The sequence below is a fragment of the Canis aureus genome, chromosome 23 (assembly GCF_053574225.1).
Source record: "Canis aureus isolate CA01 chromosome 23, VMU_Caureus_v.1.0, whole genome shotgun sequence".
Lineage (NCBI taxonomy): Eukaryota > Metazoa > Chordata > Mammalia > Carnivora > Canidae > Canis > Canis aureus.
In genome coordinates this window covers 19,412,844-19,438,785 of record NC_135633.1, presented here as the reverse complement: position 1 = coordinate 19,438,785, position 25,942 = coordinate 19,412,844, and the positions used below count along the sequence as shown (strand labels likewise).

General features: G+C 39.1%; 2 protein-coding genes across 4 annotated transcripts in view; both read right to left on the bottom strand.

Annotated features, from left to right (window-relative positions):
- Positions 1-2,048: 2,048 nt before the first annotated feature.
- The window catches only part of LOC144294729 (olfactory receptor 10A6), a 69,448-nt gene continuing 45,554 nt past the window's right edge, over positions 2,049-25,942 (bottom strand). For 2 of the 3 annotated variants that reach the window (XM_077866615.1, XM_077866614.1), the window contains exons 2-3: positions 12,396-12,479; positions 2,049-3,190 (exon numbers count right to left, since the gene is read on the bottom strand). In XM_077866615.1, the coding sequence (XP_077722741.1) occupies positions 2,114-3,190; positions 12,396-12,461 (1,143 nt within the window). In that variant the 5' untranslated portion in view covers positions 12,462-12,479 and the 3' untranslated portion in view covers positions 2,049-2,113. The remainder of the gene's footprint in view (positions 3,191-12,395; positions 12,480-25,942) is intronic. The other variant, XM_077866616.1, reaches the window with a different exon arrangement.
- Positions 16,369-17,717, bottom strand: LOC144295272 (olfactory receptor 10A3-like). The gene is made up of 2 exons (XM_077867662.1): positions 16,968-17,717; positions 16,369-16,776 (listed from the first exon to the last, which is right to left on the bottom strand). Exons 1-2 carry the CDS (start codon positions 17,589-17,591, stop codon positions 16,444-16,446), a joined length of 957 nt encoding a protein of 318 aa, XP_077723788.1. The 5' UTR covers positions 17,592-17,717; the 3' UTR covers positions 16,369-16,443.

The following is a 25,942-nucleotide window of genomic DNA, read 5'->3' as shown; positions in this document are numbered from 1 at the left end:
AGCTCCAAGCTTGAGCCGCACTGATTCATTACCTCTCCTTTTCTTTTGGATTCTTTCCATGGAACTTCAAACATTCTGGAGTCATTCCATCTTAAGAAGATCCTCCCTGGATCACGCATCCCTCTTTAGGTATTCCCCTATAGCCTGTTCCCCTAATTTAGAATCTCCATTCTGAGCCTGATCTATATATCCCAACTATCTACTTGACTGATTTTCCACAAAAGTCTCAAACTTTACTCATCCAAAATTGGATTTCTCCCCCAAAATTCTTCCTTTCCAATGTTCCACATCTCAACAAATGGAAACCCCATCCACTCCCTATTCCAACAAGAAATATGGGTGCATTCTTCACTTCTCTCTCCTACCCCCACTCCCAACAATCCATAACAAGTCCTGTCAATTTGACTTCTTAAGTATGAGTAGAATCATCCACACTGCTCCATCCACACTGCTTCCACTCTTTAAAAAAAAAAAAAAAAGAAAGATTTTATTTATTTATCCATGAGAGACTCAATCCCAGTACTCAATCCCGGAACTCCAGGATCACATCCTGGGCTGAAGGCGGGTGCTAAACTGCTCAGACACCCAGGGATCCTTGCCTATTTCCACTCTTGAACTCCTTCCATCAATAATGAGCCAGGAAGACATTTTAAAAGTACAAACATGTCCATGTCACTGCTTTGCTTAACTCACTGGTACCGTATCACTAGCAGGTGAATTCAGAGTTCTTGTACTGACAAGATTTTACTTAGTCTGGCTTCTGCCTACCTCTTCATCTCATTCCTCCTTTGCTGTTTAGCCTCCTGCCTTCACTGGAATAATATCAAGTTCCTTCCTATCCAGACTTTCACACATGTCCTTCTTTCCACATACATGACTCTCCTCCCCACCCCCTCATGCTGGAGTTGAGCCTGGATAACTCCTACCTGTCTTTGGACTCAGTTTCAATATTCACTTTCTCAGGGAGGCCTTCATGGTCCTTCCAGTGCCAATGCTATCCTATGCACCACCCCCATATCAGATAAGGTCTTCTTATGATGATTCCAGGGTATCTTGTGTTTTTCCTGATTAACAATTATCACAACTGTAATTGTGTTTTTAGTGCGTGGTTATTTGTTTAATAGTTATCTCTCTCATTAGACTATATTGCCAATCTTGATGCTCTCAGGACCTGGCACAGTCTCTGGTACATAGAAATCATTCAACAAATATTGTTAAATAAACAAACGATCTTCAAAAACAATCCCTTGCTGCTGCTGTCTAGTCACACACTAGGTGAATATATTCTAGATAACCCTGATTAAAACTAGATATGACCTATAATAGACCAGTGTGATCCTCCTAGTAAAGAACTGCTTTTTTCAACTCATGCATGGAACAGATTTTCACTCGAAAAGAAAAAAAAAGTCCCCTCCCCCCCCGAAAAAAGCCAAGCTCCTTATTTGTTGTTTTGCTGGGTCTTCAAAGGCAACCTGAATTACGTTTTTAAAAAGTAATTTGTGGGGGCCACCTGGATGGTTCAGTAGGTTAAGCAGCTGACTCTTGCTTTCAGCTCAGCTCATGATCTCAGGGTTGTGGGATAGAGCCCTGTGTCCTCCTTGGGCTATATGCTCATCAGGAAGTCAGCTTCAGGATCCTCTCTGTCCCTCTGCTTCCCCTACGCTGCTTTCTCACTCTCTGTCTCCAAAACAAATAAATAAATATTTTTCTTTAAAAAAGTAAGTTGGTAATATTTATAAAATATTATATTTTATTTGCAAATTCACAGTTGCTTTGACCCATTCAGCCCACACTGTGAAACCTATTCTACAGAAATTAAAGCTCGAATATATATGTGTATAAAACTAGTTTCTTCATTTAGCATACTGCAAGGGTCAAAACTAACAAGCAAATTTTAAAGAAACTTTTATATTCAGTATTATGAACATTATATATCTATGAAAAAAGAATAAACATGAATATATGAACATATCTTTAATATATTAACAAATATGTAGAAAACAAGAGGTTAAGCATACTCATACAAAGAAATGCAAAATGTTGCCACCATTTATTAGGTTTAAGTAAAGTTCAGTCAGGCAGTGACCATATATCACATGGCTTCTCAGCACAGTCAGAATGTGTGTAAATCCACTCTTCTTCGCCATAGTTTCATCAAAGCTCTTTTCATCTCACTATTTCTGAAGCTATAGATCAGTGGATTCAGCAGAGGTGTAAGAAGTGAGTAAGACAATGACATCAGCTTCTTGGTTTCAGGGGAGTAGCCAGATTTGGGTTGTAAATAAGTCATACTGGCTGTGCCATAGAAGAGGGTCACAGAAGTGAGATGGGAGGCACAAGTGGAAAAGGCCTTTTGCCTCCCCGTGGCTGATGGCATCCTCAGGATGGCAAAGAGAATCCAAATGTATGACAAGAGTATCAACACGAAAGGAACCATGATAATCAAAATGGTGCCAGTGAATGCATAGATTTCAAACAGAAACGTGTCTGCACATGCAAGTTCTAGCACTGCTGGGGTTTCACAAGAGATATGATTGATTTCATTGGGGCCACAAAAGGGAAAACTGGAAACCCATGATGTTTGCACAGTACCTAACATGAAGCCTAAGGCCCATGATGTTATAAGTAATTTCATGAAAACCCTTTTGTTCATTATCATTGGGTAGCTCAGAGGGTGACAGATTGCAGCAAATCGGTCATAAGCCATCGCCCCCAGGAGAAAACATTCAGTGCCACCAAAGAAAAGGATGAAATACATCTGTGCAAAACAGCTCACAAATGAAATGGACGTTTTCTCCCTGGTGAGGACCACCAGCATTTCAGGCATAATGACTGCGCTGAAACTCATGTCCACCACAGACAGGTTCTGGAGGAACAGATACATGGGCACGTGGAGGGTCTGTTCCAAGGCGATGATGACTATAATGATGGCATTTCCCATCAGAGTCACCAGGTAAAGAGCCAGGAAAACCCCAAAGAGCTGCTCTTGGAGTTCAGGAAAGTTGGAAAAGCCCAAGAGGATGAATTCAACCACAGAGCTTTGATTTTGCCTTTTCATTCCAGTGGTGGACAGTATATCGTTTTTATGGACATTGTATACAAATGATGAAGTCACAGTCCAATAGCTGGGCGTCTGTGTCTGCAATTCACCCCAGGTATTCTTGGCAGAAGATGTAAAAAGGAAGGCATCCTGCATAAATTCAGTAGGCAATGTTAGAAATGGTCATTATTTGGATTAATAAATGTCAAATAAAAAGGAGGAAGTGAAGAATGCTGGCTCAGAAGTCTTGTCTGAAAAGTAAAAAAATTACATCGGAATGCTTTTGTAATTTGTACGTCATATAGTTTGATTTTGAACATAGCCTTAAAACAAACATTGATATTTTATAAGTGGTTCCATTCCCATGTCATAAATATCAGAATCATCTTTTTTTTTCAATTTATATAAATAGATATTTTTAAAACCACCAAAAATAAAGTATTAAAAAGTAGAGAAAGAGAAAGAGATACCCACAAATTTTTTTAAACAACTGAATGATTCAAAGTTACAGCACAGTTGATTTATGTTTCTTGTAAATATTTATCAGTTCAAAATACTGGTATGAGGCTTATTAAATATGAAAAAAACAGGGATCCTTGGGTGGCTCAGTGGTTTAGCTCCTGCCTTCGACCCAGGGCATGATCCTGGAGACCTGGGATCAAGTCCCACATCGGGCTCCCTGAATGGAGCCAGCTTCTCCCTCTGCCTGTGTCTCTGCCTCTCTCTCTCTTTGTCTCTCATGAATAAATAAATAAGTCTTTAAAAAAAAGTTTTTTTGAAAAAAATTATGAAAAAAACATCTAAGTTCAACCCCATTTGTGGGTTACAGCAGAGTTTTCATATTTCATATTTCACTATCTTAAGTGATCTATAAATAGTGTGAGTTGCTTCAGGGTTATTGATTACTGCAAACACTGGTCATGGCCAATTATACTGAGATTCGTCTGCATGGGAAATTTTAAGAGCCAGTTTTCTACGGTTAATCCTTGTGACCATTATATTTAAGAATCATCCAGTTTTCATCACTCTAAAACTATTATTTAAACATTTCCTGTCTGTCTCTCTCTTTCTATCTTTTCTCTATCTCCAATTATCCTTCTCATCAGGAGTTCATTTAATCATTAATTATTATTATTCAACAAACACTGATTGAGCAAGTATCATTTTCTAGGTTCAGTAATCACAAGAACACATTGGATCCTCAGCTCAACAGAAAGCGGGAAACAAATACAAAACAGCATTCCACTGATAGCCCAGTACTTCAGGTCCTATCTATTATACCTTCCTCTGTGTTTCTTCATTATCAGCACTTGGTATATATACAAATGATGGAGTTAGAATTTACATGTACACACATGTATATATTACATATTTATAATATTTACAGATTATATATAAGTAATATATAACTCCATCAATAAAATATAAACTCCAGGGTATCCCGGGTGGCTCAGCGGTTTAGCACCTGCCTTTGGCCCAGGGCGCGGTCCTGGAGTCCCGGGATCGAGTCCCACGTCAGGCTCCCTGCATGGAGCCTGCTTCTCCCTCTGCCTCTCTCTCTCCCTCTCTCTCTCTCTCTCATGAATAAATAAATAAATAAAAATCTTTAAAAATATATATATATAGAACAAATTATTTTAAGACTTGTGTGGAATCAGAAAAGACCCTGAATAGCCAGGGGAATTTTAAAAAAGAAAACCATATCTGGGGGCATCACAATGCCAGATTTCAGGTCGTACTACAAAGCTGTGGTTCAAGACAGTGTGGTACTGGCACAAAAACAGACACATAGATCAGTGGAACAGAATAGAGAATCCAGAAGTGGACCCTGAACTTTATGGGCAACTAATATTCGATAAAGGAGGAAAGACTATCCATTGGAAGAAAGACAGTCTCTTCAACAAATGGTGCTGGGAAAATTGGACATCCACATGCAGAAGAATGAAACTAGACCACTCTCTTTCACCATACACAAAGATAAACTCAAAATGGATGAAAGATCTAAATGTGAGACAAGATTCCATCAAAATCCTAGAGAAGAACACAGGCAACACCCTTTTTGAACTCGGCCATAGTAACTTTTTGCAAGATACATCCACGAAGGCAAAAGAAACAAAAGCAAAAATGAACTATTGGGACTTCATCAAGATAAGAAGCTTTTGCACAGCAAAGGATACAGTCAACAAAACTCAAAGACAACCTACAGAATGGGAGAAGATATTTGCAAATGACATATCAGATAAAGGGCTAGTTTCCAAGATCTATAAAGAACTTATTAAACTCAACACCAAAGAAACAAACAATCCAATCATGAAATGGGCAAAAGACATGAACAGAAATCTCACAGAGGAAGACATAGACATGGCCAACATGCATATGAGAAAATGCTCTGCATCACTTGCCATCAGGGAAATACAAATCAAAACTACAATGAGATACCACCTCACACCAGTGAGAATGGGGAAAATTAACAAGGCAGGAAACAACAAATGTTGGAGAGGATGCGGAGAAAAGGGATCCCTCTTACACTGTTGGTGGGAATGTGAACTGGTGCAGCCACTCTGGAAAACTGTGTGGAGGTTCCTCAAACAGTTAAAAATATACCTGCCCTACGACCCAGCAATTGCACTGTTGGGGATTTACCCCAAAGATACAAATGCAATGAAACGCCGGGACACCTGCACCCCGATGTTTATAGCAGCAATGGCCACGATAGCCAAACTCTGGAAGGAGCCTCGGTGTCCAACGAAAGATGAATGCATAAAGAAGATGTGGTTTATGTATACAATGGAATATTACTCAGCTATTAGAAATGACAAATACCCACCATTTGCTTCAACGTGGATGGAACTGGAGGGTATTATGCTGAGTGAAGTAAGTCAATCGGAGAAGGACAAACATTATATGGTCTCATTCATTTGGGGAATATAAATAATAGTAAAAGGGAATATAAGGGAAGGGAGAAGATATGTGTGGGAAATATCAGAAAGGGAGACAGAACATAAAGACTCCTAACTCTGGGAAACGAACTAGGGGTGGTAGAAGGGGAGGAGGGCGGGGGGTGGGAGTGAATGGGTGACGGGCACTGGGTGTTATTCTGTATGTTAGTAAATTGAACACCAATAAAAAATAAATTAAAAAAATATATATATATATATAAACTCCAGGTATCTAAGAATTTGATTTTTTTCTTTGCTACATTCACAATGTCTACAATAGTCCCTGGCCTGTAATTGATACTACACCAATATTTGATGAATAATGGAATAAAAAAATGAGGAAATCCATGATATCTTTAAGGAAGAGAGTGTCGAAAAGAAGAGTGAAACCAACAAGGAAAATTATTGGCAAGCAGAGGTAATAATAAGGGGCTACAAGACATTTCTATAAGGAATTCAATAATTTGGAATGGGGTGGGAACACGAAAAACAAATCATAGAATACCACAATAGGTGGAGGAGGAAGGCATAACAAGGAGAGAACAATTGCTCAGATCAAAGGTATTTGATGACTTCCTAGCATTTCAGTGGAGACCTACTGGCTTTACTGTGATGTTTTGAAAATGAGCCGAAAAAAACGTGGGAAATAAGGAACACAGGAGAACAGAAAGACACAGGAGATGAAAACATTTCATGTTTTCTTGAGTAAAGATCGGTAGGACATTAGCACAGGGGAAAGCAAGTTGATTTGAGTTTGACCATATCATACATAAAAATTAAATGTCCATACTAATCATACTAATTATACTTTGCATCATAAAAAAAATTGAAATTAGTAAAAAACAGTCACAGGATCAAACACCTAAAACTCATTTCTAATGAGAGAAAAGAATAAAGTGTATTTAGTTACAAATGTTTAAAAGTGGATAGATTTGGAAAATTGGAAAATTTAGAATATAATGTAAGTAAAATAGAAAAGCTTTGTAGAATGCATAATAAGCATCTTCTGGGGAAAAAAAACATTCATGACTGGTAATGGGTTACTGACTGCAGTTGCTGCACCTTTTCTCTGGAACTTAGAGACCCCAGTGCCGACTTGGAGAACTCTGGGAAAGAAATATTGAGGCAGAGCGCTCCCTGGTAGTTTTCATCCTTCCAGTTGAAGAGGTAGGAGTTGCACTTATTTTTCAGTTCCCTTCCAGCTGCAAAATTCTAAGATTTGATGATTAATGTCTGCCAAGTACTTATACCCCTAATTATTGCCCAAACTTTTCTCCAAAAAGAAGAGAAAAAGGAATTAACCAGCATCAAAACCAAGGAGTCTACTGATTCTGGTGTGTCAGCTGTGTCTAGGGATCCTGAGCACAGAGACATCACTTCAACAGCATCTCCAATGATCAGCTGGAGAGGAACTATAAGTGGAAAGCCCACCAACACACACACAGCAGAATCCTCCCTTTCTTACCTATTGACTCCGTCTCTTTAAATGTCTTGCTATATTGTCAAAGTTTTACCTCTACTCAAAAGCCATCTTCTCACAAATGCAATTCCTTCTTTCAGGGCTTTGATTCTAGAACATTATATGACACTGAATCATACGCCCTGTAGAATCCCTCCCTGGAGAACTTGGAATCACTTCATAAACACTCTCTCATATTTTTGCATGATGACTAAAGGGGCTTGACCTTGGCGCCTCAGGTGAAAACCCTCAAGAGCACACACCTGGAGCATCGCTCCTTCCTATTCCTATGGGGAATAAATACCTCTTCACACAAGAGACTCAGTTCAGCATGAAGTCTCCAAAGGAGGTGAAAACAGAGGCTGACTAACACTTGTAAACTGGGAAAGAAGAGATTGATGGTGTGAGAGCTTGAGCAAAGGCTGGTGAGCTAGAGGTAGAGGACAACTGGGTGGAATGCACAGTTTGGGCGATGGTGGGAAACTAGTTAAGGCAAGCAGAGTGAAGCCTAGTTGTAGAAAACTGAATGCTTTTTCTATCATCAAAGAACTTTTGATCATTTGTAGAAGAAATATAGTCACTGAAAATTTTTGGAAAAAAATCATTACAATGGATTTTATTGAAAGAGCTTTTAAGCTCTAAGTAATCTCAACTACCTTTCACTGATTCTATAACTTTCTCTACAAAATAAACAAAATACAGTAAATCTCATTGTATATAAGTGAAAACCAAGAGATTCAGGGATCCACTTACACTGGAGTGAACAATCAAGGAGACCATTTGGCTCACTCCCCACAGAGTGAAGAGATGAAACACTCTGCAGACTTGGCTCTGTCCCAAACTGGACGGTGTGACTGAATGCAGGTTACCTTGGTCTACTTCTCACTGCACATTCCTAGAGCAGGTTCCATTCTGAAGGAAGCTCACCTCCCCTGGCAGCAGTCAACAACACCCAGAGATTCATTCTATCTACTCTGTATCCAGTGGGAAATGTAGCCATTATCCTGAGGTAAAGGAATTTTCACTTCACATTCCAATCCAGGGATCCCCCCTAGGTCATTCACTATGGTGGAATTACTCCCCAGGCATGAGCCAGTCCCATCACCAGGCTGGCAAATGCTGCCTGATATGTATTCTCTATGATTCATACACCAGAGTTCCCATGTGGGCTTCTGTCATACATGTTCCGTTTTTTATGTCAGTGGTGGTAACGCAGGTGATGTGTAGTTTCCGAGGAGTCATCAAGATTTAGTCAGCACTTGTACACTTTCCACTAGGTGTATTAGACATGAATGAAGAGTGTGCAGAAACAATTCAGGTACATGCAAAAGGGGATGAAAAGGAAGTTATATTAATATAAAATTATGATTTCATAGCCAATAGTACTAAATAGATCAAAGAAGAATCAAAATGTAGAAATACTAACACACCTACCCCCATGATTCACCAATAAGATAGACCAGAAAGATATAAAAATGAAAGGTTATAAGAAAAGAATGTTGATTTAACATATGATAATAACAGTAATTGTAAAGAGTACACTACTTTTTGAAGGTGCTAACTTTATGTTTTCCTTCCAAAATATTTTTGGAATATTTACAAAGGGTCATTATATACGTGTAGGAAGGATATGTCAATAACTCCGAATATTTGGGGGTGATAGACATAGCATACTGTGCAATAAAATAGCAGAGCAACAGCACAAAGCATAAAAGAAAAATATCTCTTTAGCTGGCCAGAAGCTGGAAATGAAATTCAGATTACTGAGATAACACTTTCAAATGAAGTTATCGCATTTTCATGTGTTAATATGTCCTAAACTGTACTCCCAGTCTTCTCCTAAACCCGATCCACCATCAACATTCCTCATCTCAGGGAACAGGAGCTCAGAGCTTCCAGTTCCATGGGCTGCAAATCAAGGAGTCGTTTTTCCTCCAAATCACATCAACTCCATAACCTACCTGTGGCTCTGTCTTCAAAATACTGGGTATCAAATCTGAACATTCTACATTTCCTTGGGCTAACGCCCTGGTCCAAGCTACTATTGTCTCTCAAGTTGGATAACTGCCATGGCCTCTCAACTTCTCCTTTCTTCGTCCTTTGCTTCTGCTCAAAACCCTCCAATAGCACCCTCTCCTCTTCTGGTTAGAAGCCAAACTCATGTATTAAAGATCTATTCCCCTAGAACTCTCTGAGCTCAACTCTACCACATTCCATTGGACACTCTCATCCAGCCCCACTGGCCTCTTTGCTAGTCCTCAAATCCAACAACTCTGTCCCCATCTCATAGCTATTGTCCATGCTTTTCTCTGAACATGAACTATTACTGTTCAAAATGCTAACTCCTTTATGTCCCTTCTTCCCAGGGACAACTTCTCCAAGAGCTCCTCCCAAGTCAACATTCTGAAAAAGAGAAATGTATGTACACATACCGAGTCCTTGGACACCTGTAGGAAAAATCAGAGCCTGGACAGAAACCATGCAGAGTGATGGACTCTGGCAATGATATCAAGAATGAGAGTCCAGGTGCTTTTGAGAGTTTTACATTATTTTATAATCTATGTAGTCTTTAAGTTTTAGAAAGTGATGACTTTTGTAGAAGTTTAAAAGTAAGGTGTTATTTAAAAATACAAAATGAAATGCAACATCACAAAGGTTGGGGTAAAGATGGCACTAGCATCCTAGAAATTTCCCCCAAATGACAATACCAATGAGAACAGAAACCTAAATTGCATCTTGAAAGAAACTAGTACATATCTTATCCAAAATTACAACGCGTGAAAGGGTTTGTCACAAACAGCAAGGGTCAAAACCCGATGCATGAAGAATCAGAGGGGATTCCAAAGAGACAGTTCAGATAAAGCTAGAAAGTTTCTCTGGGACTTAGGGTCCTCACACCATAGTCCCCGGATCAACAGTTTTAGAACTACCAGGGAACTTATTCTAAATGCAAATTAGCAGGTGCCACCACAGATCTACTGAAACAGACACTCTGTGTGGGGCCAGCAACCCACACATAGTGAATGGTGTCCTTACCTCCACCCCTGTGACTCTGATGTATACCATAACCACACCTGAGAATCAACACAAGTGGCACACCCTTGAGGGAATGACAATTGTCCTGCTGTTTGCAACAAAGAGAGTTGGGTGGATATGCTGGTGGTACAGGCTTCCCTGGAACTGCTCTGACATAAGGGAAAAGCAGGTAGGCATGGATAATTAAAGGATCCCACAAATACACCACAGTTTCAGGAAGCTGTCAGGAGGACAATGTGGGGCAATATGAGTTCTGATTATCTGATGGCAGAGGAGTAGTAAAGGAACAAGGGACACATCTTTATTACAAAGATATAAGCTGTGCTGCACACCAATGCTTCTCCAAATTTAAAATGCATCCAAGTACAGTCAACAAAACTCAAAGACAACCTACAGAATGGGAGAAGATATTTGCAAATGACATATCAGATAAAGGGCTAGTTTCCAAGATCTATAAAGAACTTATTAAACTCAACACCAAAGAAACAAACAATCCAATCATGAAATGGGCAAAAGACATGAACAGAAATCTCACAGAAGAAGACATAGACATGGCCAACATGCACATGAGAAAATGCTCTGCATCACTTGCCATCAGGGAAATACAAATCAAAACCACAATGAGATACCACCTCACACCAGTGAGAATGGGAAAAATTAACAAGGCAGGAAACAACAAATGTTGGAGAGGATGTGGAGAAAAGGGAACCCTCTTACACTGTTGGTGGGAATGTGAACTGGTGCAGCCACTGTGGAAAACTGTGTGGAGGTTCCTCAAACAGTTAAAAATATACCTGCCCTACGACCCAGCAATTGCACTGTTGGGGATTTACCCCAAAGATACAAATGCAATGAAACGCTGGGACACCTGCACCCCGATGTTTCTAGCAGCAATGGCCACGATAGCCAAACTGTGGAAGGAGCCTCGGTGTCCAACGAAAGATGAATGGATAAAGAAGATGTGGTTTATGTATACAATGGAATATTACTCAGCTATTAGAAATGACAAATACCCACCATTTGCTTCAACGTGGATGGAACTGGAGGGTATTATGCTGAGTGAAGTAAGTCAGTCGGAGAAGGACAAACATTATATGTTCTCATTCATTTGGGGAATATAAATAATAGTGAAAGGGAAAATAAGGGAAGGGAGAAGAAATGTGTGGGAAATATCAGAAAGGGAGACAGAACATAAAGACTGCTAACTCTGGGAAAGGAACTAGGGGTGGTAGAAGGGGAGGAGGGCGGGGGGTGGGAGTGAATGGGTGACGGGCACTGGGTGTTATTCTGTATGTTAGTAAATTGAACACCAATAAAAAAAAAATAATAAAAAAAAAAAAATAAAATGCATCCAAGTCAGTTAGAGATCCTTTTATTTTTTTATATTTTTAAAAGATTTTATTTATTTATTAGAGAGAGACAGAGAGCAAGTAGGGTGAGGGACAGAGGCAGAGAATTGAAGCCAACTCTACACTGAGCATGGAGCCCCACTCAGGAGCCCCAATCCCACCACCCTGAGATCAGAACCTGAGCAATACCGAAACCGAAAGTTGGAGGTTTAACAGATTGACCCACCCAGGTGCCCCAGGGATCCTTTTAATATGCAAATTGGAAATCATTAGGTCTTGGGTGGGAGCTGAGAGTCTACATTTTTACATCCAATGTGTGTGTGGCCAATAATTGAGTAACACATTTAGAAAGAGTGCTACTGTTCACCATGGCTAGTTCCTGGTGACTTGTGAAAGAAACATGGCCTGGCCCCATTTCCAAACAGACATTCTGTACATGGCGGGTCCAGAAAGAGTACACTTTGCTCCAATTCTGGGATACCAGAGAGGTCCTGAGCCAAACTAATCCACAGAAACTAAAGGGTAAAAAGAGGAATGGAACAGGAAAAGCAGGTGATGGATTAAATACTCACCTCAAGGATGTGGTCAGAAAGTGGATACAATTTATCAGCAAAAACATAGCCAAGAATGTTTACCATTTTACGACCTTACTGCTTCTGTAATGAAGAGCACAAAGCAAAAAATACACATGCTCAGGGAAAACAGGCAAAACAACAGAAAGTGATGAAACCTTAGCTAGCAGTGTTCAGGATAGGTGTCAAAAAAAATTTTTTTGAAGTCACAAATAGGATGTCCATATTGGAAGTATTGAAAAAAGAGAATAGACACTACTCAAACTTAGTGGTAGAGAGAAGATTAACCAAGCAAAATGAATCAAAACAAACACAGGTATTTAATAAAGACTTTATTTATTTATTCATGAGAGACAGAGAGAGAGAGAGAGAGAGAGAGGCAGAGGCACAGGCAGAGGGAGAAGCAGGCTCCATGAAGGGAGCCTGATGTGGGACTCAATCCCAGGTCTCCAGGATCACGCCCTGGACCAAAGGCAGGCGCTAAACCATTGGGCCACCCAGGTATCCCCATGAACACAGTTTAATATGATCAATGTAAACAATATAAACTGGCAAAGCTAACAAAAACGATCCAATGCATGCATAATCGATGTACCTAAAGATCCAAAAGATTATTTTTTTCTCTTCCTTATGATTTTTTACATAAAAAATCATTACATTTTAATTCTAGTATAATTAACAGAGTGCTACATTAGTTTCAGGTGTACAATATAGTGACTCAACAATTCTATGTAATCTACTCAGGGCTCATCACAGTAAGAGTACTCTTAATCCCCTTCACCTGTTTCACCCATCTCCCCACCCACTTCCGCTCTGGTAACCAACAGTTTGTCCTCTAGAGGTAAAGGTCTGGCTTTTTGGTTTGTCTCCTTTTTACTTTGTTCATTTGTTTTGTTTCTTAAATGCCACATAGATGAGTGAAATCATATGGTATTTGTATTTCTCTGACTGACTTAGCTCAGTAGCATTATATCCTCCAACTCTAACCATGTTGTTGCAAATGGCAAGATTTCATTCTTTTTTTTATTTTCTGTGGCTATTATTTCATTGTGTGTGTGTGTGTGTGTGTGTGTGTGTGTGTGTGTGTGTGTGGTGTCTATGCCACTTCTTGTTTATTGATGGACATGGGCTCTTTCCATAATTTGGCTATTGTAAATAATGCTGAAATAAACATAAGGGTGATGTATCCCTTTGATTTAGTGTTTGGTATCTTGGGAGTAAATACCCCATAGTGCAATTACTGGATCATAGGGTAGTTCTATTTTTAGCTTTTTGAGGAACCACCACACTGTTTTCCACAGTGACTGTACCAGTTTGCATTCCCACAGCACAAGAGGGTTTACCTTTCTCCACAGCCTTACCAACACCTGTTGTTTCTTATGTTGTTAATTTTAGTCTTTCTGACTGACATCTGACATGAGGTGATAGCTCCTTATAGTTTTGATTTGCATTTCCCTGATGATGAGTGATGTTAAGCATCTTTTACGTCTTCTCTGATCAAATGTTCATTCATATGTTCCGCCTCTTTTTCATTGGATTTCGTTTGGGGGGAGGTGTTGAATTATAAAAGTTCTTTAAATATTTTGAAAATTAACCCCTTTACCAAGTGTGTCATTTGTAAATGTCTTCTCCCATTCAGTAGGTTGGCTTTTGTCAATTGTCTCCTTCGTCGTGCAGAAGTTTTTTATTTGATGTAGTCACCATAGCTTACTTTTGCTTTGGTTTCCAAATATACTGCAAAATGAACATTTAGAAATATATCTAAGAATCTAGTGGTGGTGAATGTATCTTTAAAAGCTGCATAAAGTCTATTCGGAGACAAAGTCCATAATGAAATATGTGAATTAAAGGTTGCAGAGAGTAGCTTGTGAATACAAGTGTGATTATCAGGGTGGTTGTCATCTAGCTTTGTTTTTGAAAATGTTTGTGACTTCCTGGTAATTAAAAATGCCAATCAGGGAGGCTTGTTGGCTCAGGGATTGACCGTCTGCCTTTGGCTCATGTCATGATCCCGGGAGTCCTGGGATGTAGTCCCGCATCAAGCTTCCCTCAGGGAGCCTGCTTCTCCGTCTGCCTGTGTCTCTTCCTCTCCCTGTGTGTCTCTCTTGAATGGATAAATAAAATCTTTTTTAAAAAAATGCAAATCAGATGAATGAAGCATTTTGGAACAGAATATCTAGAACTGGCAAGAATCTTGCAAAGGGACACTCCTACTCTGTTGGAGGAGGTGGTTGGAATAACCCAACTGCAGAAAAATCTAAAATAGTACCACCTTAGTAACCTAGCATGACACACTTTGATCTGGCAATTCTGTTTCCTAAAATTCTATTATAATAAACACACAACCAGATGTGTAGAAGGATGTTCGAACAGTTTGATAACAGTGAAAGTCAGAAGTAAACCATCCACTTGAAGAAACTGGTCACATTACTATGTTTACTCGTTTAGAAGGCGATGCGCTTATTAAAACAATAAAGCAAAATCCATACAGACATAAAATGATACCCTTGAAATATTCTGTGAAATTGAATAATTGGAAAATAGACTGTAAACTCTCCCTCCTCCTATTCTGAAAAAGAGAAATGTATGTACACATACCAAGTCCCCAGATACCAATAGGAAAAATCAGAGCCTGGACAGAAACCATGCAGAGTGATGGCCTCTGGCAATGATATCAAGAATGAGAGTCCAGGTGCTTTTGAGACTTTTACATTATTTTGTAATCTATGTACTCTTTAAATTTTAGAAAGTGATGACTTTTGTAGAAGTTTAAAAGCAAGGTGTTATTTAAAAATACAAAATGAAATGCAACATCACAAAGGTTGGGGTAAAGATGGCACTGGCATCCTAGAAATTTCCCCCAAATGACAATACCAATGAGAACAGAAACCTAAATTGCATCGTGAAAGAAACTAGTACATATCTTATCCAAAATTACAATGCGTGAAAGGGGTTGTCACAAACAATGAGGGTTAAAACATCATTCATGAAGAATCAGAGGGGATTCCACAGAGGCAGTTCAGATAAAGCTAGAAGGGTTCTCTGGGACTTAGGGTCCTCATAGCATAGTCCCTGGATCAACAGTTTTAGAACTACCAGGGAACTTATTCTAAATGCAAATTAGCAGGTGCCACCACAGATCTACTGAAACAGACACTCTGTGTGGGGCCAGCAACCCACATATAGTGAATGGTGTCCTTACCTCCATCCCTGTGACTCTGATGTATACCATAACCACACCTGAGAATCCACACAAGTGGCACACCTTGAGGGAATGGCAATTGTCCTGCTGTTTGCAACAAAGAGAGTTGGGTGGATATGCTGGTGGTACAGGCTTCCCTGGAACTGCTCTGACATAAGGGAAAAGCAGGTAGGCATGGATAATCAAAGGATCCCACAAATACACCACAGTTTGAGGAAGCTGTCTGTCAGGAGGACAATGTGGGGCAATATGAGTTCTGATTATCTGATGGCAGAGGAGTAGTAAAGGAACAAGGAACTCCTCTTTGTCATCAAGATACAAGCTACGCTATACACCAATGCTTCTCCACATTAAAGTGCATCTAAGTCACTTCGGGATCCCTTTAAATAGCAGATTTTAATTCATTAAGTCTTGGGTGGGACCTGAGAGTCTACATTTTTACATCTCAGATGGAGCCCTTGTATCTGGCTGTAATTCAGTAACAGTTTTATAAAGAATGTTACTGTCATCTTAATGTGACACAAACTTTTTGCCCCAATGTAATCACTGTGAAGAATGCCATCAGAAATAAAAAATCAGTACACACAATACAGGGACTCAGAGGTTATTGAACCTCATTTTAATGACATAATCCATAATGGGCTGATTATCATACTAGAGGAACAGATAAACTGTTTTATTATATATTGTATTAAAATTAACACTAAACTGTTGAAAATAGAAATCTTATTATTGAACATGGAAAAATAAAAAACATGTTCATACCAAGGAATATAGAATGTTTGGCCACATATAAAATTTAAGTAGAGTTCAGTCAGGTAGTGACCATATGGCTTCTCAGCACAATCAGAATGCATGTATATCCACTCTTCTTCGCCATAGTTTCATCAAAGCTCTTTTCATCTCACTATTTCTGAAGCTGTAGATCAGTGGATTCAGCAGAGGTGTAAGAAGTGAGTAAGACAATGACATCAGCTTCTTGGTTTCAGGGGAGTAGCCAGATTTGGGTTGTAAATAAGTCATACTGGCTGTGCCATAGAAGAGGGTCACAGAAGTGAGATGGGAGGCACAAGTGGAAAAGGCCTTTTGCCTCCCCGTGGCTGATGGCATCCTCAGGATGGCAAAGAGAATCCGAATGTATGACAAGAGTATCAACACGAAAGGAACCATGAGGGATCCCTGGGTGGTGCAGCGGTTTGGCGCCTGCCTTTGGCCCAGGGCACGATCCTGGAGACCCGGGATCGAGTCCCACGTCGGGCTCCCGGTGCATGGAGCCTGCTTCTCCCTCTGCCTGTGTCTCTGCCTCTCTCTCTCTCTGTGTGACTATCATAAATAAATAAAAATTAAAAAAAAAAAAAAAAGAAAGGAACCATGACAATCAAAATGGTGCCAGTGAATGCATAGATTTCAAACAGAAACGTGTCTGCACATGCAAGTTCTAGCACTGGGGGAGTCTCACAAAAGAGATGATTGATTACATTGGGGCCACAAAAAGGAAAACTGAAAACCCATGTGGTCTGCACAGTAGCCACCATGATCCCTGAGACCCATGAGAACATTACTAATTTCATGAAAACTCTTTTGTTCATAATCATTGGGTAGCTCAGAGGGTGACAGATTGCAGCAAATCGGTCATAAGCCATCGTCCCCAGGAGAAAACATTCAGTGCCACCAAAGAAAAGGATGAAATACATCTGTGCAAAACAGCTCATAAATGAAATGGACGTTTTCTCCCTGGTGAGGACCACCAGCATTTCAGGCATAATGACTGCGCTGAAACTCACGTCCACCACAGACAGGTTCTGGAGGAACAGATACATGGGCACGTGGAGGGTCTGTTCCAAGGTGATGATGACTATAATGATGGCATTTCCCATCAGAGTCACCAGGTAAACAGCCAGGAAAACCCCAAAGAGCTGCTCTTGGAGTTCAGGAAAGTTGGAAAAGCCCAAGAGGATGAATTCAACCACAGAGCTTTGATTTTGCCTTTTCATTCCAGTGGTGGACAGTATATCGTTTTTATGGACATTATATACAAATGATGAAGTCACAGTCCAATCGCTAACAGTCTGTGTCTGCAATTCACAACAGGTATTAATGGTAGAAGATATAAAAAGGAATGCATCCTGACTAAATTCAGTGTGGCAATGTTAGAAATGACCAATCTCTTGGATTAATAAACATCAAATAAAAGGAGGAGGTGAAAAAAAGTAAAATAAATAAAATTAAATTTAAAAATTTAAAAAAGGAGGAAGTGAAGAAGGCTGGCTCAGAGGTTTCATCTGAAAAGCACTGAATATTATCAAAATACTTTTATAACCTGTACAGTATATAGTTTGCAAATTAAGTATAGCCTTAAAACAACATCAATATTTTATAGTTGAGATTCCATTCCTACGTCATGGCTATCAGAATCCTCTCTTTTTTTTTTCAATTTTATTGAAGTAGAAAATGTAAAATACAAAAGTTAAAGTATTATAAGTAGACAAATGAGAAAGATACACACAAATATTATTTAAACCATCTAATAATTCAAAGTTATATCGCAGTTGACTTACTATAAATATTCATCCTGTTCAAAATGCCTGTGTGTGATGCTTGAATATGCAGTCTTGGCAGGGACAGACAAAGGGGTTTGATGTACTTATCTTAGGTGATCTGTAAATTGTGTGAATGCCTTAGACTTACTAATTTTTGCAAAGACTGCTCATTGACAATTCTATTGAGATCGGCCTATATGAAAAGCTTTCTTTTTTTTTTCTTTTTTTTTTTAAATAAATATTTTTTTTTAATTCTTATTTATTTATGATAGTCACAGAGAGAGAAAGAGAGGCAGAGACATAGGCAGAGGGAGAAGCAGGCTCCATGCACCGGGAGCCCGACGTGGGATTCGATCCCTGGTCTCCAGGATCGCGCCCTGGGCCAAAGGCAGGCGCCAAACCGCTGCGCCACCCAGGGATCCCTCTTTTTTTTTTTTTTAAAGAGGGAAAGACAGAGAGTGAGTAGGGGATAGAGAAGGGCAGAAAGAGAGGGAAAGAGAGAATCTTATGCAAGCACTATGCCCAGTACAGAGCCCAAGGTAGGGCTCAGTCTCACCACCTGGAGATCATGACCAGAGCCAAAATCAAGAGTCAGACACTTAACAAAGAGAGCCATTCAGGCACTGTGGCCTGCATGGGAAATTTTAAGAATCAAAAAAATAAAATAAAAATAAAAATAAAAATAAAAATAAAAATAAAATAAACAAAAAAATTTTAAGAGTTCTCTAAGGCTAATCTTTGTGACCATAATGATTTAGGAATCATACAGTTGTGATCACTCTGTGACTGTGATTTAAACATTTTCTTTCTGTCTCCTGTCTTTGTCTCTCTTTTTCTCTCTCCTACTGCCCTGCTCATCAAGAAGTTGATTTAATCGTCAATTATTCAATAAATCCTGTTTTAGCACTTACAATGTTCTAGGCTCAGGTACCTCAGGGACAGATTGGCTTCACACACTCCACAGAGAGCTCAAAACATTACACAAAATAGCATTCCACTCTTACCTCAGTTTTCAAATTCCTATCTCTTCTATCTTGGCTGTTTTTCTCACCTATCAGTAACTGACATATTTTAGTGAGGAGGTTACATTTTACATGTACACATCGGTAGATATTACATATTGATAATATTTGCATATTATATATACATAAAGTCTAACTCCCTTGCTAAATATAAACTCCAGGAATCCAAGATTTTGTTTTGATCTTTGCTATACTCACAATGTCTACAACAGTCGTGGCCCATAAATGATACTAAACCAATGTTTGATGAGTAATAGAATTTAAAATTGAGGAAGTCCACTATAGCATCTAGGAATAGAATATGGAAAAGAAGAGTGAAACCAACACACCACATTGCTGGCAAGCAGAGGTAATAACAAGGGGCTATGAGAGGTTTCTGCGAGGGATTCAATACTTCTGAATAAGGAGGGAGTGTGTGTGAACAAGCACAATCATAGCATGTCACCAGTGGAAGGTACAGGAGGTTGAAGGGGGATGACTTGCTCAGGTCAAAGGCATTTCATGACACCCTAGCATTACAATGGAGACCTACTGGCCTTTGTGTGATGTTTTGTAAGCCAGCAGAAATACACTGTGGGAGATGAGGAAACCAGCAGAACAGAAGGAAACAGCTCATGCCATCTTGAGTAAAGACCAGTAGGACATTAGCACACAGTGGAAGGCAAGTTGATTTATTTCTGAATTTGACCATATCATCCATAAAAATTAAATGTCCATACTAACCATACTAATTATATGTTGCATCTCAAAAAGTGACCTGAAATTAATAAAATATAGTCATAGGATCAAACACCTAAAATTCATTTCTAATGAGAGAAAAGAATAAAGTATATTTAGTTACAAAAGTTTAAAAGTGGATAAATTTGGAAAATTTAGAATATAATGTAAGTAAAATAGAAAAGCTTTGTAGAATGGATAATAAGCATCTTATGGGGAAAAAAAATTCATGACTGGTAATGGGTCACTGACTGCAGTTGCTGCACCTTTTCTCTGGAACTTAGGGACCTCAATGCCGACTTGGAGAACTCTGGGAAAGAAATATTGAGGCAGAGCGCTGCCTAATAGGTTTCATCCTTCCAGTTGAAGAGGTAGGAGTTGCACTTATTTTTCCGTTCCCTTCCAGCTGTAAAATTCTAAGATTTGATGATTAATGTCTGCCAAGTACTTATACCCCTAATTATTGCCCAAACTTTTCTCCAAAAAGAAGAGAAAAAGGAATTAACCAGCATCAAAACCAAGGAGTCTACTGATTCCGGTGTGTCAGCTGTGTCTAGGGATCCTGAGCACAGAGACATCGCTTCAACAGCATCTCCAATGATCAGCTGGAGAGGACCTATAAGTGGAAAGCCCACCAACACACACACAGCAGAATCCTCCCTTTCTTACCTATTGACTCTGTCTCTTTAAATGTCTTGCTACATTGTCAAAGTTTTACCTTTACTCAAAAGCCATCTTCTCATAAATACAACTCTGTGCTTCAGGGCTTTGATTCTAGAACATTATATGACACTGAATCATACGCCCTGTAGAATCCCTCCCTGGAGGACTTGGAATCACTTCATAAACACTCTCTCATATTTTTGCATGATGACTAAAGGGGCTTGACCTTGGCGCCTCAGGTGAGAACCCTCAAGAGCACACACCTGGAGCATTGCTCCTTCCTATTCCTATGGGGAATAAATGCCTCTTCACACAAGAGACCCAGTTCAGCATGATGTCTCCAAAGGAGGTGATAACGGAGGCTGACTAACACTTGTATACTGGAAAGAAGAGATTGATGGTGTGAGAGCTTGAGCAAAGGCTGGTGAGCTAGAGGTAGAGGACAACTAGGTGGAATGCACAGTTTGGGCGATGGTGGGAAACTAGTTAAGGCAAGCAGAGTGAAGCCTAGTTGTAGAAAACTGAATGCTCATTCTATCATCAAAGAACTTTTGATCATTTGTAGAAGAAATATAGTCACTGAAAATTATGAAAGAAAATCATTACAATTGATTAAATTGAAAGAACTTTTAAGCTATAAGTCAGGTAATCTGAACTACTTTTCACTGATTTATAACTTTCTCTATAAAATAAACATAATACAGTAAATCTCATTGGATATAAATGAAAACCAAGAGATTCAGGGATCCACTTACACTGGAGTGAACAATCAAGGAGACCATTTGGCTCACTCCCCACAGAGTGAAGAGATGAAACACTCTGCAGACTTGGCTCTGTCCCAAACTGGACGGTGTGACTGAATGCAGGTTACCTTGGTCTACTTCTCACTGCACATTCCTAGAGAAGGTTCCATTCTGAAGGAAGCTCACCTCCCCTGGCAGCAGTCAACAACATCCAGAGATTCATTCTATCTACTCTGTATCCAGTGGGAAATGTAGCCATTATCCTGAGGTAAAGGAATTTTCACTTCACATTCCAATCCAGGGATCCCCCCTAGGTCATTCACTATGGTGGAATTACTCCCCAGGCATGAGCCAGTCCCATCACCAGGCTGGCAAATGCTGCCTGATATGTATTCTCTATGATTCATACACCAGAGTTCCCATGTGGGCTTCTGTCATACATGTTCCGTTTTTTATGTCAATGGTGGTAACGCAGGTGATGTGTAGTTTCCGAGGAGTCATCAAGATTTAGTCAGCACTTGTGCACTTTCCACTAGGTGTATTAGACATGAATGAAGAGTGTGCGGAAACAATTCAGGTACATGCAAAAGGGGATGAAAAGGAAGTTATATTAATATAAAATTATAATTTCATAGCCAATAGTACTAAATAGATCAAAGAAGAATCAAAATGTAGAAATACTAACACACCTACCCCCATGATTCACCAATAAGATAGACCAGAAAGATATAAAAATGAAAGGTTATAAGAAAAGAATGTTGATTTAACATATGATAATAACAGTAGTTGTAAGAGAGTACACTACTTTTTGAAGGTGCTAACTTTATGTTTTCCTTCCAGAATATTTTTGGAATATTTACAAAGGGTCATTATATACGTATAGGAAGGATATGTCAATAACTCCGAATATTTGGGGGTGATAGACATAGCATACTGTGCAATAAAATAGCAGAGCAACAGCACAAAGCATAAAAGAAAAATATCTCTTTAGCTGGCCAGAAGCTGGAAATGAAATTCAGATTACTGAGATAACACTTTCAAATGAAGTTATCGCATTTTCATGTGTTAATATGTCCTAAACTGTACTCCCAGTCTTCTCCTAAACCCGATCCACCATCAACATTCCTCATCTCAGGGAACAGGAGCTCAGAGCTTCCAGTTCCATGGGCTGCAAATCAAGGAGTCGTTTTTCCTCCAAATCACATCAACTCCATAACCTACCTGTGGCTCTGTCTTCAAAATACTGGGTATCAAATCTGAACATTCTACATTTCCTTGGGCTAACGCCCTGGTCCAAGCTACTATTGTCTCTCAAGTTGGGTAACTGCCATGGCCTCTCAACTTCTCCTTTCTTCATCCTTTGCCTCTGCGCAAAACCCTCCAATAGCACCCTCTCCTCTTCCGGTTAGAAGCCAAACTCATGTATTAAAGATCTATTCCCCTAGAACTCTCTGAGCTCAACTCTACCACATTCCATTGGACACTCTCATCCAGCCCCACTGGCCTCTTTGCTAGTCCTCAAATCCAACAACTCTGTCCCCATCTCATAGCTATTGTCCATGCTTTTCTCTGAACGTGGACTATTACTCTTCAAAATGCTAACTCCCTTATGTCCCTTCTTCCCAGGGACAGCTTCTCCAGGAACTCCTCCCAAGTCAACATTTGTGACAATCAACTCCAACCCTAACTCTACTATCTTGATTTATTTTTCTCCACAGCATTCCTCAGCGGAGATGCATCTAAATCAGAAGGACACGGGAAGGTTAAAAAATAAAATATGGAGAGAGAGATTCCCACATGCTGATCAAGGGAAATTTATGTAACTACATTATTATGGGAAGAAGCAGACTTCAGAGCAAGAAGCATTACTAGGGATAAGAAAGGTTACTTCGTAAGGAGAAAAGGTACAACTCTCTCCAAGAAGATAGAACAATTTGAAATCTGCAAGTAAGCAATAATATGGCTGCAAAATAGATCAAGCAAATATTGACAGAACCACAAGGAAACTTAAAGGACTGACAGTCATAGTGGGAGACTATAACACACCTCTTTACATAACGGTTAGAAGAAATACATAAAGTCCTGTAGGACAATATTCCCATCACACTTTAGTCTAGTACACATAGAGAACTCTGCAGCCAGCACTGGAAAGAAAGCACATAGTTTTCAATCACGCTCAATATTCAAAAATCTGACAGTATATTGGGCCACAAAAAAAAAAAAAAAGATCAACAACTGTTCCCTTGAACACTATACAAGAGATTGTGTGATTACAGTACTCTTCCACTGAGACTCTATAATTGAATATAACTGGAAAACAACCACATGTTTAAAGCTGAGAAATACTTGTCTAAATAACATGTGAGAAAAGAAGACGAGGCAAGAAAATTAGAAAATATGTTGCACAAAACAAGAATGAAGGCCAGAATGCTTCTATTGCACTGAAGTAAGCATGAAAAGCAATGAAGTAAGTGTGCACTTCCAGGTGTTAGATAGGAACAACAAAACACAGGAAATAGGTCTGGAAGATTATTGGTGAAGAAGCACGTCTTAATGAAATAGGAAGTAAGCATACAAAGAGTCAAAAAAGCCAAACATGATTCTTTGAAGAATCCAATAAACCACGAATCCATATTTGGTCTAAGAAATGATAGAAAAGAAAAAGAAATATAACCATTACCTGGCATTTTAAAACACGGTATCACCACAGAACATGTAGACATTAGGAAAAGTATTGTGCCACAAATGTGAAATTTAGACTATGTGTATTCTCAGAATATAGAACTTACTATAATAATATCATAATTATAACAAATTATAGAACTTATCCAAATTGAAACAAGAACAGAAAACCTACAGTCTCAAAACTATTCAAGATGTGAAATTGACAATTTAACCTTTATAGGTTAAAAAGGAAAACTTCATGCTTAGTGGATGTAGCAAAACATTTAAGAAAGAAAGAAATTCAATCCTACCTAAATCTATACTGAAAAACGAAAATTTAAAAGAATATCTAAGAATCAAGGATTTGTTGGATAGATCTTAAAAATAAAAACAAAACAGTATAAAGCCTATACTGAGAAAAAGTCCATAAGAAATATGGACTGCATAGACTGGCTCTGAAAGATGGCAAACTCCAAATGTGATTATCAGAGTGGTTGGAATCTACTGTAGCTTTTGAATAATGTGTTTTGCCAGTAAATAAAAATACAAGTCAGATGAACAAAGCATTATGGAACAGAATGTCTAGAACTGGCAAGAACTTTACAAAGGGACACTCCTACTCTGTTGGAGGAGGTGGTTGGAATAACCCAACTGCAGAAAAATCTAAAATAGTACCACCTTAGTAACCTAGCATGACACACTTCGATCTGGCAATTCTGTTACCTAAAATTCTATATATAATAAACACACAACCAGATGTGTAGAAGGATGTTCAAACAGTTTCATAATAATGAAAGTTGGAAGTAAAACACCCACTTGAGGAAACTGGTCACTGGTAACTATGTTTACTCATTTAGAAGGTGATGCACTTATTTAAAAACAATAAAGCAATATCCATATAGACATAAGTGATACCTTGAAATATTACACACAATGGATTAGTTGGAAACTCTCCCTCCTCCTATTCTGATAAAAATAAATGTATGTACACATACCCAGTCCTTGGACACCCATAGGAAAAATCAGAGCCTGGACAGAAACCATGCAGAGTGATGGCCTCTGGCAATGATATCAAGAATGAGAGTCCAGGTGCTTTTGAGACTTTTACATTATTTTGTAATCTATGTACTCTTTAAATTTTAGAAAGTGATGACTTTTGTAGAAGTTTAAAAGCAAGGTGTTATTTAAAAATACAAAATGAAATGCAACATCACAAAAGTTGGGGTAAAGATGGCACTAGCATCCTAGAAATTTCCCCCAAATGACAATACCAATGAGAACAGACCCTAAATTTCCTATTGAAAGAAACTAGTACATATCTTATCCAGAATTACAATACTTGAAGGGGTTGTCACAAACAACGAGGGTTAAAACATGATGCATGAAGAACCAGAGGGGACTCCACAGAGGCAGTTCAGATAAAGCTAGAAAGGTTCTCTGGGACTTAGGGTCCTCACAGCATAGTCCCCGGATCAACAGTTTTAGAACTACCAGGGAACTTATTCTAAATGGAAATTAGCAGGTGCCACCACAGATCTACCGAAACAGACACTGTGTGGGGCCATCAACTTGTGTCCTTATCTCCATCCCTGTGACTCTGATATATACCATAACCACACCTGAGAATCACAAGAGGCACACTCCCAAGGGCAGAGCAGTCATCCCGCTGTTTGCAGCAAAGAGAGTTGGGTGGGTATGCTGGTACAAGAGTCCCTGGAAAATCTCTGACATGAGATAAGCAGGCAGGCATGGATGATCAGAGGATCCCAAAAATATACCACAGTTTCAGGAAGCTGTCTATCAGATGGAATGTGGGACAATGTGAGCTCCGATTATCTGATGGCAGAGGAGTAGTAAAGGAACAAGGAATTCATCTTTGCTTTAAAGATAAAGCTACGCTGTACACCAATACTTTTCCAAATTGAAAGTTCACCCAAGTCACTTGGAGAACCTTTTAAATAGCAGATTTTAATTCATTAACTCTTGGGTGGGACCT

Excerpts from the sequence above, each read along its gene's own strand:
- LOC144295272 (XM_077867662.1), bottom strand. The coding sequence starts at position 17,591 with ATGAAAAGGCAAAATCAAAGCTCTGTGGTTGAATTCATCCTCTTGGGC. Across the intron at positions 16,777-16,967 it reads GCACCATTTTGATTGTCATG|GGATCCCTCATGGTTCCTTT; the intron begins GTTCCTTTCTTT and ends TGCACCACCCAG.